This window comes from Gopherus flavomarginatus, chromosome 4 (assembly GCF_025201925.1).
Source record: "Gopherus flavomarginatus isolate rGopFla2 chromosome 4, rGopFla2.mat.asm, whole genome shotgun sequence".
NCBI classification, from domain to species: Eukaryota; Metazoa; Chordata; order Testudines; family Testudinidae; genus Gopherus; species Gopherus flavomarginatus.
The window spans coordinates 35,669,625-35,685,435 of record NC_066620.1 but is presented as its reverse complement, the minus strand read 5'-3'; the positions used below and the strand labels follow the sequence as shown (position 1 = coordinate 35,685,435).

The following is a 15,811-nucleotide window of genomic DNA, read 5'->3' as shown; positions in this document are numbered from 1 at the left end:
AGCAATGCATCATGGGACATTGGGACTGGACCCAGAATGCCCTGCAACCCCCTCCGCCTTCTCACAAGCCTTGGCGGCAAAAGAGAAAGAGGTGCTCTGTTGGATAGCTGCCCAGAGTATACCACTCTGTATAGCGCTGCAAGTGCCGGAAGTCTGAACATGCTATTGTGCAGGCAGCTGTCAGTGTGAACACACAACAGCAGTTTCCCTTCTGCACTCTCTGAGCGACACTGTAACTTTGCAAGTGTACACGTGCCCTGAGATACTAAAGAATGGACAACAGCATGATTATTGGGTATGATCTGAGTTATATATTGACCTGGCTATGTGTCTGATCTCTTGGGATTAGAGGACCCTATAAGTGATGAAATTGGTTTTCAATAACCACTCATCATAGAGTCTAGTGTCTGAGTGATGAAACGAAGGCTGGAATAACTGCATTTTTAATTTCTTGTTAACCATGTATTGAGACAGAAGTTTACTTTTGTTACTGGCTTGGTATATCTGATGTTAGAATAACCACCAGTTTGGAGGTGAATCTGCCCTATTTCTCAGCAGTTTGTCCTGAATCTGGTATTCTCAACTGTAACCTACTGAGGCACGATGACATTAGGTGACACAGAGCATTCTCTCTCCCAACTGCATTCCCAGGACCACTAGCAGCTGATAGGATAGATGATAATCAAGGGGCAAATTACGCTTGCAGTTACACCAGTGTGTAAATTTCTACTGACTTCAGCGGAGATACTCCAAGTTTACATCAGTTTATCTGAAAATAAGCACAAAGTTTGTCTGTCAGATTTCTAATATGGGTGTGGACAATTCCTGTCTGGTTTTGTTAATTTATCTTGCAACCCCAAAAAATCAACTTGACATTAAATCACCAAGACAAAGACCACAGTTACTGTGCATAATGCAGTCATATTAGTTAATCACACATAAATCCCTAAAGATTCAACTTTTAAATGGTTTATCGGGAAATGCAACATTTTTTTTCCATTTTCTTTTACTTTGCAAAAAGTAGATTTAACTTTAACAAAACAATAGTTCTGAAACTATTCATATAAAAGAAAATGTCAGAAACTGCATTCTAAATTGGCTACATGTAACGAAAGTTGCAAAAGAAAGCTTTCACCGTCAATCATCCTTATTACAAGAATGAGGCAATGAAGGAGAAAAAGAAGACCCAACCCACATGCAAAATTACCCTGAAAGCCGGCCTGGGAACAACTGAAATGGACTTCTGTGCTTCCAGGCAGCCCTCCTAACGATGACGGCCACTGCTGTATTCCAGATTTCCATAACTTTAAGGAAAACCACACCCATGTTTTTAAAGACATTGCAGCATTTGAAGTTTTCATTTCCTGATGGTGGAGGTTGCAGGCCTTTTTTGAAATCTAGATTTATACGTTTCGATTTCTTATCATATATATTGTATGAAAACCATTTTTAAAAAATATGAGTTCAAAAAGCAACCTAAAAAGTTCCTCAGCCAATTTCTTCACAGAACTATTTGACAAGAATTAAAAAATACATTTACAACAGATTAGGGTTTGCCAATGTTTCATTTTTAAAATATCACGGACATATAAAATTTTAACCAATTGCTTTAGGCTAAAAATTGATATAGGCTGAGCCTATACGTTATTTTTTTTAAAGTTTAGGAAAAGTACAAAGGTTTTAAATTATAGGAAGTGAACACACCTCCACAACTATCAGCTTACCAAATAAAAAATGTTTTTTTATCTTTGTACCTCAAAAAGGTCCAAGATAAAACAAGAAATGTAACCTTGTTATTCCATAACATTGACTAGTAATTTGAATAATTAATCAAAGGAAAATAAGGTCAAGATACAGTCGTTTAAAAAACAACAAAAGGGCAAAGTTCCTTGTATACATCTGTGACTTAAATACCAAGTCCAATATGGCTATGTAATATGTTAGTATATATATATATATATATATATATATATATATATATATATATATATATATATATATATATAAAATTTACTTACACTACATACTCCTAATTTAATTAAAGTACTTAAAAATATAAGTACCAGATAGAACTACTACTGCATATATACAGTATAGTTACTTTTTTACAAATTACCTAATAAGTAACATTACACTATAATGCACCCAAGCTAGAGTACACTATCTTACACAAATCTTTACACAAATCTTTCCAATGAAAAAATGGTTGTTCTACGCTATAGTGTCATAAAGCCATGCAAAATATTTCCTAAAGCGCACAATCACAATCTACTAAAACCCACAACAGTCCATGATTTATGGAAGTATCTACTTTTTGGGTTGTGATACTCCTGCCATTAAAAAATACTACTAACAATGAAATGCACATAAAACCTAAATTTGAAATGTCTGTGCTTCTGTACAATTATGATTCAAGCTATGGCCAGACCTACACAGTTTTTCAGCCATAGCTAGCTAGTGTGTGTGTGTGTGTGTGTGTGTGTGTGTGTGTGTGTGTGTGTGTGTGTGTGTGTGTGTGTGTGTGTGAGATTTTTTTACTGAAATTATACCAGTAAAATCTCTAGTCTGGATGCAGTTTTAACAACATAAAGGTGACTTACATTAGTATAGCTTATTCTCCCTCTATGTGGTACAACTTTTGTGTGTAGGCAAGCTCTATGTCTTCAACTTTGCCTATGTTGATTTGGCGCTACAGCAAATAAAGTATGTACAATCATATACTGCTATTAGACTTTTGTAATGCCTCACAACTAAATCAAACTACAGTTACTGTAATAAGCTTTACCTCGGAAGCTCTTATGACACAGTCAGAGCTGCATCATATCATTGTTGTTAAGTATATTATAGCAGTTTCCACACAAAATTTCAGCTCCACTGGCATGACACTGTCTTGCATAAAGGGACAGATATCAGAAAGTAGATGTTGACTATGTATGTCAGGAAAGCCTCTGAAAGTGGAATAAATTAAGTAATAACTATGACAAATAATTTGGCTAAATCTTTAAGAACTTCACATTTCTGGAATGAGCAAAATAGGCAGTTTTCTTTTAAATGTTTCACAATAGCAAGTATGAGTTAAAACACTGGAATGGAAATTGCCTATCCAAAATATGCGATGGACTAGCAATATTTTGTGACATACTGTCACACAGACCTGGAAAATGTGAAGCTTGCCACCCACCTGATTGTTTCCTATGAAACACATCTACAGTAGGTAGTACTCTGCAGTAAGCTAGCAAACACTTTTTGGAGTCACTTTGTCCAGTTTCCTTATCTTTCAATTTCAGAGTTATCACCTGCTTCTCTTTGGGGAAGGTAATCTTGTTTGAGAAGCAAGGGTGTGTCTGAATTAAAAAGAACATATGACAGAAGAGACAGCTTTTTTGCCACAGAAATTATCTTTCTTTTTAAAATCCTGTTCCTTTAGATCTTGCCTAAACCAGGGTGTAGTGGGGTGATTACCCCGCTGCTGCCCTGGAGGGCATAAAACAGCTCTAAGGGAGGGCTGCAGTGGGGAAAAACCAGGGTAATTAGGGTAAGCAGCCACGCCCCAATCAGGCCACAGCTGGCCCTATAAGAGGGCTGAGGGCCAGAGGCTAAGACAGACATTCTCTCTCCCGCTCCTGAGAGAGAAGGACCTGGCTCCCTGGGAAGCTAAGGAAGGTATCTGAAGTGGAGCTGTGCTGGGGAAGGGCAGAGGGAGCTGGGGAGCTCCAGCCTAGCAAAGCCCCAGGCTGCAGGCCAAGTTAAGGGCCCACAAGCAGATACTATGATTGCAGAAGTGTAGCCCAGGAACAGGCAGAGGCAGCTGGTCCAAACCCCCTTGCTGATGAGGAGTGGTTTATAGACTGCAGTCTGCCCCAGGGAGTGGGGGCTAGATGGTGACTGGCAGTAGCCACTGAGGCAAGGTGGGGATAGAGGGTGGGGGGTTCCCCAGGGTAGGGAGACCCAGATTGTGGGTTACTGCCCGGGACAGAACCCTGATGTAGAGGGGCACTGAGGTCCAGGAGGGACACGGGGCCAGCGGCAGGCGCAACACTGGTGTGCAGAGGGCACATTGGATGCTGGAGAGCTAGTTCCTGAGACAACCAGCAGGAGGTGCTGTGCCAGCGAGACATTGCCCTGCCACACAGGAGTTGAGAGCAAGTCATTTCTGCTGAGCTGCAGCAAACACGTGTTCTTCAGTTTAGTTTTAAATGCCAGAACATCCTGAGAAAATTTTGAACATCAATAATGAACAAGTTTCTGAACAGTCTTTTTTATCCCATTCACGATTGTGCCTTTTGTTAACTCATTGTCCTTGCCTAACACACCTTTCCTTTTTCTTTATACCAAGCAACTGCCATCTGTCTCTCTCTCTCACACACATACACACCCCTACCTACCTACAACTTCTTTTGGTTTGTCTTCCATCACTAAACTCAACACCAGTATCATCTGTCACGTCTCACATTTGACACGTACATAAAAGTGAAAACACTCCAAAACCCCACAAAACTGTTGCAATGTTAGTGTGGTCCAGGAGATAGGGTGCAGGACTCAGAAGATCTGGATTTTGTCACTTATCTGCTATAAGATCTTAGGCAAGTTACTTCATCTGTCTGTCTTATTTTGATTGTAAACTCTTCTGGATAGGGAATCTCTCTTATTATGTTTTTGTAGAGTGCCCATCACAACAGGAACCCAATCGCAGTGGAGGGCAGTAAGTACTATTGTAATACCAAAATATAATAGTGTCACTTAACTGGGTGAGGTAAGCAAATTCTACTATGTGCAACTGTAACTCATCCACCCATAATGCATCATCATCAGGGTTTGAACTTTGGACCTCCAGCACTGCAGCATAGTCGGCACTCACTACAGTGAAAAGAGTAACTCCAGTAATGGGCAGCAGGAGTAGGCTGTAATCATTTGTGGACTACCTATTAAGGAATGCACAACATACAGAAACAACGATTACATATGTATGAGTAGCCTCATTTTACCTACAGTATAATCAGACACATAGATTTGGGAGGTTCTTAAAAAGAGGCAGTGTGGCTAATGAAATAAGACTTTTGTTTGCCATATTCTATTTCCAGCTTCTGTTGCTTCTCAGGGTGGTATGAGGCCTTGCTCAGTAACAAATATTGTGAAAGGAACTGAATTACCAACAGCAGTTAGAAAACATGAGTGTAAGGCCTCATTGATCCTAGTCTGGTGCAAATGCCCCTAGCCCAACGTGTATTTTGATAGGGCAAGTGGGACAAGGAGGAGGATCTACTTTGTCTGATTCCCATCAGGAGATACATATGTGCCATGCTAAAAAGAGACACTGGGGAGCATGCCCAGTATATGTGGTATCTTGAAAAGTTTTAGCAGAGAGCCTCCAGCAACCTCTGCTGGGCATAATACAGATTGGAAATGGCAAATCTGACATTTTATAATTCAATCAGATCTGAATGGATTTCCACGTGGACAATAAAAGGCAAGTCTCTGACACGAGGACTATCCTGCAAAATCTTGAAGTTCTGCTACAACTTACAGAGACGCTAGAGCCCTTGAAAAACAGGTCAGAAACGTTTGTATACTGAGATTAGGCAACCTCCATATAAGGGTATCTACTACTCTGTTCATAATAATTTATGATTTAAGAATCAAAGGAAAAGTAAGTCTATTTTACTCAGCCAAGCAGTATAAAAGCTGACAGGATTAGCACTTGTCACCAAGAACAAACAGTTCTAATTTTTTTTTAAAGTTTTAAATTTAAAATAGTATCTCAAAGCTTAATGCTATAGGCAGACATCTTGGTAAAAACTGTATCATTTAGGGTACCAGCTCACAGAAGACCAATGGAAAATACTATTACATTGCAGCAGTGGTTCCAAGTCTTTTTTGTTCTTGTTGGAGGGGAAGCCCCTATTTACAGTGGACAGGCAGGCACACACATTCCTCCCATCACCACACATTTTCCCTTATCCTATGTCCTGGCACAATTGATGGTCTTTTCTTTATATTGTCCATTTCCTTCTTTCTAATCCTATTAATTTGTCTATTCTGTTTTCCTCCTCCTAATTTTGTGTTTTTTCACTTAACAGTCTCTTTTTCGTTTTTTTGGTTTTCAATATTCCTTTTGGCTCCTCTTCCCAGCTCTCCGATACACCAGAAGAATAACTATTGCTCAGGAGTCAAGATGGCATGTTTCTTACAACCTTGATTTGTTATTGTTACAGTAAGTCACTGATCTCTAAATCTAATTTTACATTCTCTTCAGAATCATTTTAACAAAATTGACAGGTCAATGAGGCTAACACACATTGACACAAAAGTACTTACATCGCATTTACTTTATCTTCTGGGCCCTGAACTTGGCCAGTAACAGTCCCTTGTCTGGTATTTTTAACCCAGCCAACTACTCCCATTTTCCTAGCTTCATCTTCTGTGTACTGATTTGGAAAATAAAACAAAAAATACATACAATATATTCAGTACCAGCAGTTATGACACACACAGATTGTGCGTCAGTAATCTTAAAGCCACAGTTACATTTCCACAACTTTCTTAAAATCTACTCTTCCTAAAAAGTATCTGTAGATATTAAAGCACCTACCCAAACACCTGGATTTTTCCTGCCGGTTCTGGACTTGCAGCAGAAGCAGCCAATTTTTCAACAAGAAAGTAAGCCTTATCCTACTTGTGCTTATCAGTGTTTATCATAACATCATCCCTTGGCTCCACTTTCAAGTTACACTGCAGGCAATAAGCAAGTAGCAGTATAGCTTCTTTGGGACAGTTTTCTCATGATATGTCAGAACCTACTGATGGTTCCATTTGAGGGAGAAGACAAAAAATCGACACTCTCCATTTTAAGAATTTTCAACATATATCTTATCTTCTTGTGCAGAGGTCAAGCGTCTTCCACATCACCCCACAACTGCCACTTCGAAGAAATAACACTGATAGCAAAAAACAGAAGGCTGTAAAAACTTGATCTTTTGTTGAAGCACTTCTGAATTTGCTATACTTCCTTAAGGAGCTATGATATCCCATCTTCAAGCAAACTGTCAAAATAATTAGCAACTTTCCTTGAGAAGTAAATGAAGAAGAACAAAACACTTGAAGAAGAGGGAATTGGGGTTAGCAATAAAGATTGAAGTCCAGTTAAATGTTTGGGTTGTTAATATGGCTCTTTTTGCAATATATTATTATTGTGAACTTATGCTGATTTCACTTACTCACTTCCTGAACTGACTTCAGCCACCTCAGTTTATCTCCACCTTTTTTTAAGTTTTGCCATTCTATATTATCTGTCTTTCTCATACCTAAGTAACATATGTGTATCTTTAATATACATGTTTTAAAATCACAAAACTGCACAGAATAGGAAGTCTATCTCTCAGAAATCCAGCAAAGAATTATTCCACCCAAAGAACAAAGAGTAAGTCAATTAATATTAGTCAACACATGTTCTTCTACTTCTCATACATCAGTTACATAAATATAGATGTCACAGGTATTTTAACTATCTACATCTTTTCTAACTCAATCAAGACAAAACAATCTGTGTGCAAGCATGCATCTCATGTTTATATGCTGCACTGCAGAGTACAATCAGACTCACCACAATTGTAAACTTTAATGCAGTTCAAAGATACAGTTGGGAGTTTTCCACTCTCTGTTTCAAATTTTGCTCAATAATACAATAATATACCAGAGTATGCACAGAGACTCTCTCTTTTATATCTATCTATCTATCTTTATCCAGCTGCATATACTGCACTCAGATTTGGCTAACAGCCTCTGGGGACTACATTTTAGTATACTTCACATACACTCAACTGGGTTGGCCTAGGCTGCTATTAATGAATAGTCATTATTGATTAGTTCACTAGAGAACTGTTCCTGTTTAGACACTATCAGCACAATTTCAGTGTTTTACGGTCTTCTGTTGCATCTGTTAAGCAGCAACAAAGAGAATTTTTAAATTGTTTATTTGGTTACATTTGCCTGCTGATAAGGCATCAAAATATAAGAGAGGCATAGGCTCGTTGTTTCCTCACACAAAACACTCAATGCTCACGTCCCTCCACTTAAATATAAAGCAGGCATGGGATGATGTCATGACTTTCAATCACACACAGACATAGATTCGCACTTCCAAGTTAACAGTAACTTAGCACAAAACAATGAACCACATATCTGATAGAGCGGCAACTCAGCATAGGAGCCCTAAGTACCTGGGATAGACCTGAGCTGACTGAGTAGAATGAATGATGTCACTAAATTCAAGACATATGTTATACCCTAAGTCCTTCAGCAATTTCATTTTTCAGCTGTTTCACAAGTACACCTCTACCTCGATATAACACAACCCGATATAACACGAAGTCGGATATAATGTGGTAAAACAGTGCTCTGGGGGGCGGGGCTGCGCACCTCAGTGGATCAAAGTAAGTTCTATATAACGCGGTTCCACCTATAACGCAGTAAGATATTTTGGTTCCCAAGGACAGTGTTATATCGGGGCAAAAGTGTATAACCATATACTGAAAAAGCTTTATATTTAATAGTAAACAGTCAATATTTTCAGAAAATACAGTATCCTAGCTATTTCGACTCTGTGCAACTTGTGTCCTCTTGTTTTCTGAGCTTCTGCCTTTCTTTTGAATTGTAATGCTCCTGCTGCAGGTTCAGAACTGGTGGAGAAGCTTGGCTGGGTTCTGAGCTGCAGAGACCAAACTTTCACATCATGTGATTATTAGATATCATCTGTCAGAAAAAAAATTATAAGCACTGTAGATTAATTTCTTTAATTCTCTGAAGAATTAGCACTGCACTTTCATTTTCATGAAGAAAAATAAAAAGAGAATACACATTGCTTCAGTAGATTAAAACTAACATTTTCCATTCAACACATTGTTAGGCCTTCAGTGATTGAAGCTTCTGGATATTACTATGATACAAACAAATTAAATAACATCAATATGAATAAACTCTTAAAAGAAATTCTGTTTTAACAGTAGGATTATTCTAATCCATGTATCTACTATAAAAAGAACCCAAGATTAAAAAAAACAACAAAAACACAAAATACTTAACTGTCCAGCTAAGGACTGAAAACGTCAGCTGAATGCCTTTATACTCTACTATAGGCCTCCTACAATATTTTTAGCATTGGAAATATAAAACTGTTGTAATGTAAAATGGGCATAATGCATGCTGCCTTACCATTCTGAAACAAACACCTAGAAAAAAAGGAAAAGAAAAGAGAGATTAATTTGACAGAATTAATGCTATTGCTAACAATTTTACCTAATTTTTGTCTCTGTAAACTAAACTAAGTACTAGAGGTTTGTTCTAGTCATTTTCTATGAAACTTTAAAGAACAGTTATATCTATTCATCACACTTCTAAAATATGGATAGCTACTTAGGAGTCAGGTTTATACATACATACATATGTTTTGACGTTATTAGGGCCCTACCAAAATCATGGTACATTTTAGTCAATTTCAAGGTCATAGGATTTTAAAAATTGTAAATTTCATTATTTCAGCTATTTAAAGCTGAAATTTCAGAGTTGTAATTGTAGAGGTCCTGACCCAAAAAGGAGTTCGGGGTGGGGGGGTTGTTGCAAGGTTATTGTAGAGGGAGGCTGAGTTACTGCTACCCTTACTTCTGCGCTGCTGAAGTAAGGATGGCGTTGTAGGATACTGACACCCTTACTTCTGTGCTGCTGCTGGCGGGGCACTGCTTTCAGAGCTGGGCTCCTGGCCAGCAGCCACTGCTCTCTGCCACACAGCTCTGAAGGTAGCACAGAAGTAAGGGTGGCAATACCGTGATGCCCCTAAAATAACCTTGTAACCCCCCTGCAACTCTCTTTTGGGTCTGGACCCCCAATTTGAGAAACACTGGTCTCCCCCATGAAATTTGTAGAGTACAAGGTAAAAGCACACATAAGACCAGATTTCATGGTCCATGACACATTCTTCATGGCCATGAATTTGGTACGGCCTTACTTATTATGGTCTTCCTTAGGACAAATAATGACAGAGAAAATATCTTACTTGTAATTTTGCTTCTCTGAATATATCCTTTTGAAGGATTCTCTGTCCCTAGCCTTAACTTCTTAGCAATACAGCGAAAGAACATTCCTAGAGCTTCAGGTTTTAATCCTTGAGAACAACCATAGGAAGGTAGAAGATAAGCCAGGCCCCCTTGATTCTTGCATCATGTACTTAAATTTTTCTGCAGGCATCCCAGGAGCACCCCCCCCCTTTTTTTTTTTTTTAAACACTTCATGTTGAACATCCAGAACTGGCACTTTCTTTCTGGGAACTTTGCCTACCATGCAATTAAGAAACTGAGTGGAATGTTCAGAAGGCTCACAAGGACAAGTAGGGGATATGTCTTGCACTCTATCCCACTACTGCTGCCCTCAAGACTCACAAACTAGGAGAATTCCATCATCTTCTGCTAAGGAGATAAGACCTGTAGTCAATATCCTGCACAGATAGTATCTTTAAAGAATGCAGAATGTCAACAGTCTCCAAGTACGAAATAAATGTTATATTATAAAAACATATTTCCAAGCTTTTAGTTACCCAATTGGTGGACTACTCCCACCAAAAAATTAAGGTTGCTAAATTTATGTATGAGAATATATATATAAGTAGAATATATATATAATCTTTCATGCATTTGTTTTTAGAAAACTACACAATACTATCTGAAGAGAGACAGTTTATACCTTCATGGAGAAAGTACTGAGTCCTTAGTTATGAAGGATAGATAAAAGTCACATGATGCATTAAACAAACAAAAACAAGAATTCCATTATTATGTACTTACATTACAGTAGTGTTTAATGCCCCTGCCAATATCAGCCCCCATTGAGCTAGACATTGTATAAACAAGTAGTAACATGGCTCTCTCTCATTCAGTTTATGAGGTTTGTATTTTTATTCCTGTTTACACCTATATGATCCATAGCCTCCCTTCACACCATCCACTCAAGCATGATCAAAAGAGATATCAGGCTAACTTTAGCACTGGCATATTCCATCAAAGTAAGTGGTGCTATACCCATTTTTTACCATGGTAAATTTGATCCATCAGCTGCCAGATAATATGGTTTGTGATTTTTATAATTTAAATTTAAACACAGAACTAAATAATGTTTTGCTGATCCTTTATTGCTGATTTATCTGTGATGCATATTCTGACACTCTGAGCAAGTTGTCAATACTTTCAGCTAACAACAATGTACTTTAAATGTAGTTACAATATAACAGAACCAAACAGAAGACCTGCACTTGTCAGATAACTTACAAAAGATACTCATGTTTGCTGTGTTGCTATAGCCATGTTTGTCCCAAGGTATTAAGAGGTACAAGGTGGATGAGGTAATATCTTTTATTGGATCAATTGAACTGTGGCATTCTGAGTACCTTTCCCAGACCTGAAGAAGAGATCTGTGTAAGCTTGAAAGCTTATCTTGTTCACCAACAGAAGTTGGTCAACTAAAATATATTACCTCACCCATCTTCTCTGTCCAAAGATATTCATGTAATTTAAACAATGCCCTTGTTGTTTGCCTTGTATTATTGCCAACATTCCTCTCTATTCAAACTGTCTTAGTTAAATTATGTAGAAAAACAGTTACCTTTCGTAACTGTTGTTCAAGATGTGTTGCTCATGTCCATTCCTTTGTAGATATGGGCATGCCCATGTGCACAGTTGTCGGAAACTTTTGCCTTAACTGTATCCATAAGGTTGGCTGTGGCACCCCCTTGAGTGCCATGCTCATGCATCGGTATATTAGGCACTGCCGACTTTCCGCCCTCTCAGTTCCTTCTTGCCTGCAACTCTAACAGAGGGGTAGGAGGGCGGGTAATGGAATGGACATAGCAACACATCTCAAAGAAGAACTATTATGCAAAGTAACATTTTTTTCTTTGAGTGCTTCCTCATGTCAATTCCATTCTACATGACTCATAAGCAGTATCTACGGAGGTAGGCTTGGAGTTCACAGTTTCATGCTTGCAGTACTGCCCGAGCAAAGCCGGCATCATCCCGGGCCTGCTGAGTCAACGGGTAGTGGGACGTAAACATATGGATGCATGACCCTGGTGGTCACCCTGCAGATGTCCTGGATAGGCACCTGGAACAGAAAAGCTGCCAAAGAGACCTGCACTCTGGTTGAGTGGGCAGTGACAATCGCAGGGGGCAGCACCTTCACTTGATCACAGCAGAAGCGAATGCAGGTGGTGATTCAAGAGGCACTTCTTTGGGAGGATACAGGGTGCCCTTTCATCTTGTCAGCCACAGTGACGAACAATTGCGTAGACTTAGGGAATGGCTTGGTCATGTCAATGTAGAAGACTAGAGCCCTTCTAATGTTCAAGGCATGCAGTCTACACTCCTCCTCTGACTTATGCAGCTTAGGAAAGAAGGTAAGTAAATGTCCTCGCTTGAATGAAACTGAGAGCCCACCTTGGGCAGAAAAGCCAGGTGAGGTCTCAGCTGTACCTTGTCGAAAACTGTATAAAGTGGCTCCGAGGTGAGCATCCAAATTTCCAAGACCTGACAGGCCAAAGTCACCGCGACTAGGAACGCAACCTTACAGGACAAGAGAAGGAGAGAACAGGAAGCCAAAGGCTCAAAAGGGGACCTGTGAGCCACAACAGCACCAGCTTCAAGTCCCACAGAGAAACAGGATCCTTTACATGTGGGTAAAAGTGCTCAAGGCCCTAGAAGAATGTCCTGGGTGAAGACCGACCTGCCCTCAAGTGGCAGATGGAGTGCTGAGATGGCCACCAGGTGGACCTTGATCAATGAAAGGGACAAACCCTGGAGCTTGAGATGCAGAAGGTATTCCAGAATGAGCTGCAACAAGGCCTGTTCAGACTAGACACCTTTCTCCGACGTTCAACAAGTGACGTCCACTTGGCCAGGTAGGTTGCACTGGTAGAGGGCTTTCTACTTCCCAACAAGATCTGCTGAACATTTGCTGAGCACTGCTGCTCCTGCTTGTTCAACCATGCAGCAGCCAACCTGTCAGGTGCAGTGCCGCCAGATTAGGGTGCAGAAGACTGCCATGGTTTTGGGACAGAAGTCTGGCCTGAGAGAAAAGGTCCAGCAGCATGCTGTACCAGTGCTGGTGCAGCCAGGCCGGTGCTATGAGGATCGCCCTTGATCTGTCCTGCCTTATTTTTGCGAGGACCCTGGGGAGTAACGGCACTGGAGGAAAGGTGTATATCAGAGCCCTCAACCACGGGAGTAGAAAAGCATCTGACAGGGACCCCCTGTTCAAGCCTCTCATTGAGCAAAAGATGTGGCATTTCCTGTTCTGTCTGGATGCAAACAGGTCTAACTGGGGAGTTTCCCACTTGCAGAAGATGAAACTCACCACCTCTGGATGGAGGGACCACTTGTGGTGAGACAAGAAGGTCTTGCTGAGGCGATCTGCCAAGGTGTTCTTGGCCCCTGGAAGGTGCGCTGCAATGAGATGTTACCGTACTGCAGACAGAGGTCTCAGAGTCTGAGGGCTTCTTGACAGAAGGCCGTTGACGTGGCTCTGCCTTGCTTGTCGACATAGAACATGGTTGCCGTATTGTCCGTAAGTACCTGAACCACTTTGCCCTGGATATGAGGTGGGAAGGCATGGCAGGCTAAGCAAACTGCCCTGAGTTCCCTGGCATTGATGTGCAAGTAGCAATCATAACTGGACCAACAACCTTGCGTTCTGAAATCACCCAGATGGGCTCCCCACCCCAGATCTGAAGCATCGGAGATGAGGGTCATCAATGTGGCAGGAGCCACAAAGGGGACTTCTTTCAATAGTGGCGTCGAATCTTGCCACAGGTGAGAGATGACAGTACACTGTCCGGAATCCTGACCACCCGATCCAGGCTGTGCTGCTTGGGGACATAATCCATAAGCCTGTAGGGGCCTGAGGCGAAGCCGCGCATACCAGACCATGTATGTGCAGGCTGCCATGTGTCTCAACAGTATCAGGGACGTGTGGGTGGTAGTGAGCGGATGGGCTCGCATACACAAGATGAAGTCCACCTTGGCTTGGAACGGAGTCTCAGGGAGGAAGGCCCTGGCCCGAATGGAGTTGAGAACCACTCCAATGAATTCTATGCATTGCACTGCTGGAGTTAAGGTTGACTTTTTCTTTATTTATTATCAGCCCCAGGTCACAACAGGTGGTACAGACCAGTCCAAGATGCCTCCACACTTAGTTTCAGGACTGGCCCCTTATTAGGCAGTTGTTGAGGTACGGATACATTTGAAATCCCCAATGTTGCAGGTAAGTGGCCACCATCGCTATGCACTTTGTGAACACCCTTGGAGCTGAACAGAGGCAAAAGGACATCACCATGAACTGGAAATGACAGTGGCCTAGCACGAAATGGGGGAAGTGCTGGTGCCCCCAGAAAAATGGAAATATGGAAGTAAACATCCTTTAAATCGAGGGTGATATACCAGGGAGGGGATGACAGAGGCCAGGGAGACCATGTGAAACTTTAACTTCTTGAGAGAACTGTTGAGGCAACATAGGCCCAAAATGGGTCTGCGGCCATCTTTTGCCTTCGGAATTAGGAAGTTACAGGAGTAGAACCCCTTTCCTTCCATGTTCTGAGGGACCTTCTCCACTGCCCCCAGATGCAGGAGGCTGTCGACCTCCTGAACGAGGAGCTCCTTGTGAGAAGGGTCCCTGAAGAGGGACAGGGAAGAGGGGTGGAAGGGATGGATTGAGATAAACCTATAAAGGGTATAGCCTAACTAAACTGTATTGAGCACCCAAGGTGATACAGGACCAGGCCGACCAGAAAGGGTGGAGGCAGTCAAGGAAGGAGAAGGATGGATCCTACAGATTGGCTCAGGAGCATCCTCAAAACAACTGTTTTTAGCCTCCCTGGCCTCAGGGATGGTCAGGTTGTGAAGCCAGGCAGGAAGACGACAGATATCGCCATTTATGCCCTTTGTCTTTATCCTTTCTCCTGTAGGAGCCTGCTCTGGGAGTTCCCCAGGACCTGGACTGCTGAGGGGGAGGAGGCAGAGGACAGAAAGGCTTCCTGGACTGTTGCGGGGTATGAAGGCCCAGGGAACGGAGGGTGGCTCAGGAGTCTTTAAGGTGATGGAGCCTTGATTCCGTGAGCTCAGAGTACCCTCGAAAGGGAGGTCTTGGATCGTGGCTTGCATCTCTTGGGACAACCCAAAGGACTGCTGCATCTCATGGCCACCACAGATGTGACCACCCTGGCCACTGAGTCAGCAGCATCCCAGGCCATTTGGAGGACCACCCCTGGTGACTGACGTGCCTTTGTCCAGCAGCGCAGCAAACTCCTGGACATGATCTTGGGGGAGGGTCTCTTTGAATTTATTCAGGAAATCCCACAGATTGAAACGATAGCATCCCAGAAGGCCTGGTGACTAGAGACCTTGAATTGTAGGCTACTCATTGAATAAACTTTTCTGCCAAACAAATCAAGTCTTTTGGCCTCTTTGTTCTTCGGTGTGCTGCTAACTTGACTTTGTCTGTGCCTTTTGTTCACTGCAGACACGACCAGTGATTCTGCAGGGGGATGTTTATAGAGATATTCAAACCCCCTTGCAGGGATATAGTATTTCTTTTCCATCTTCTTAGGGGTCGTGGAAATGAAGAGGGGGTTTGCCACAGTGACTTGGCAATTTTAAGGACCCCCCCAGTTGGAGGGACACTGCGATCCGAGCAGGGGAAGCAGCTGAAATGACGCCAAAGAGGTCATCAGCTTCCTCTGCATCCTCCTCAACCTGGAGCTTTAAGTTTTCACCCACCCGTT

General features: G+C 41.6%; 1 protein-coding gene across 6 annotated transcripts in view; it reads right to left on the bottom strand.

The window, feature by feature from the left end:
• ACYP2 (acylphosphatase 2) overlaps positions 1-15,811 on the bottom strand; it is a 138,704-nt gene that overhangs the window by 120,140 nt on the left and 2,753 nt on the right. For 5 of the 6 annotated variants that reach the window (XM_050951972.1, XM_050951969.1, XM_050951970.1 and 2 more), the window contains exons 2-3: positions 9,208-9,224; positions 6,316-6,425 (exon numbers count right to left, since the gene is read on the bottom strand). In XM_050951972.1, the coding sequence (XP_050807929.1) occupies positions 6,316-6,425; positions 9,208-9,210 (113 nt within the window). In that variant the 5' untranslated portion in view covers positions 9,211-9,224. Of the gene's footprint in view, positions 1-6,315; positions 6,426-9,207; positions 9,225-11,309; positions 11,384-15,811 lie in introns of those variants that run through there. The other variant, XM_050951971.1, reaches the window with a different exon arrangement.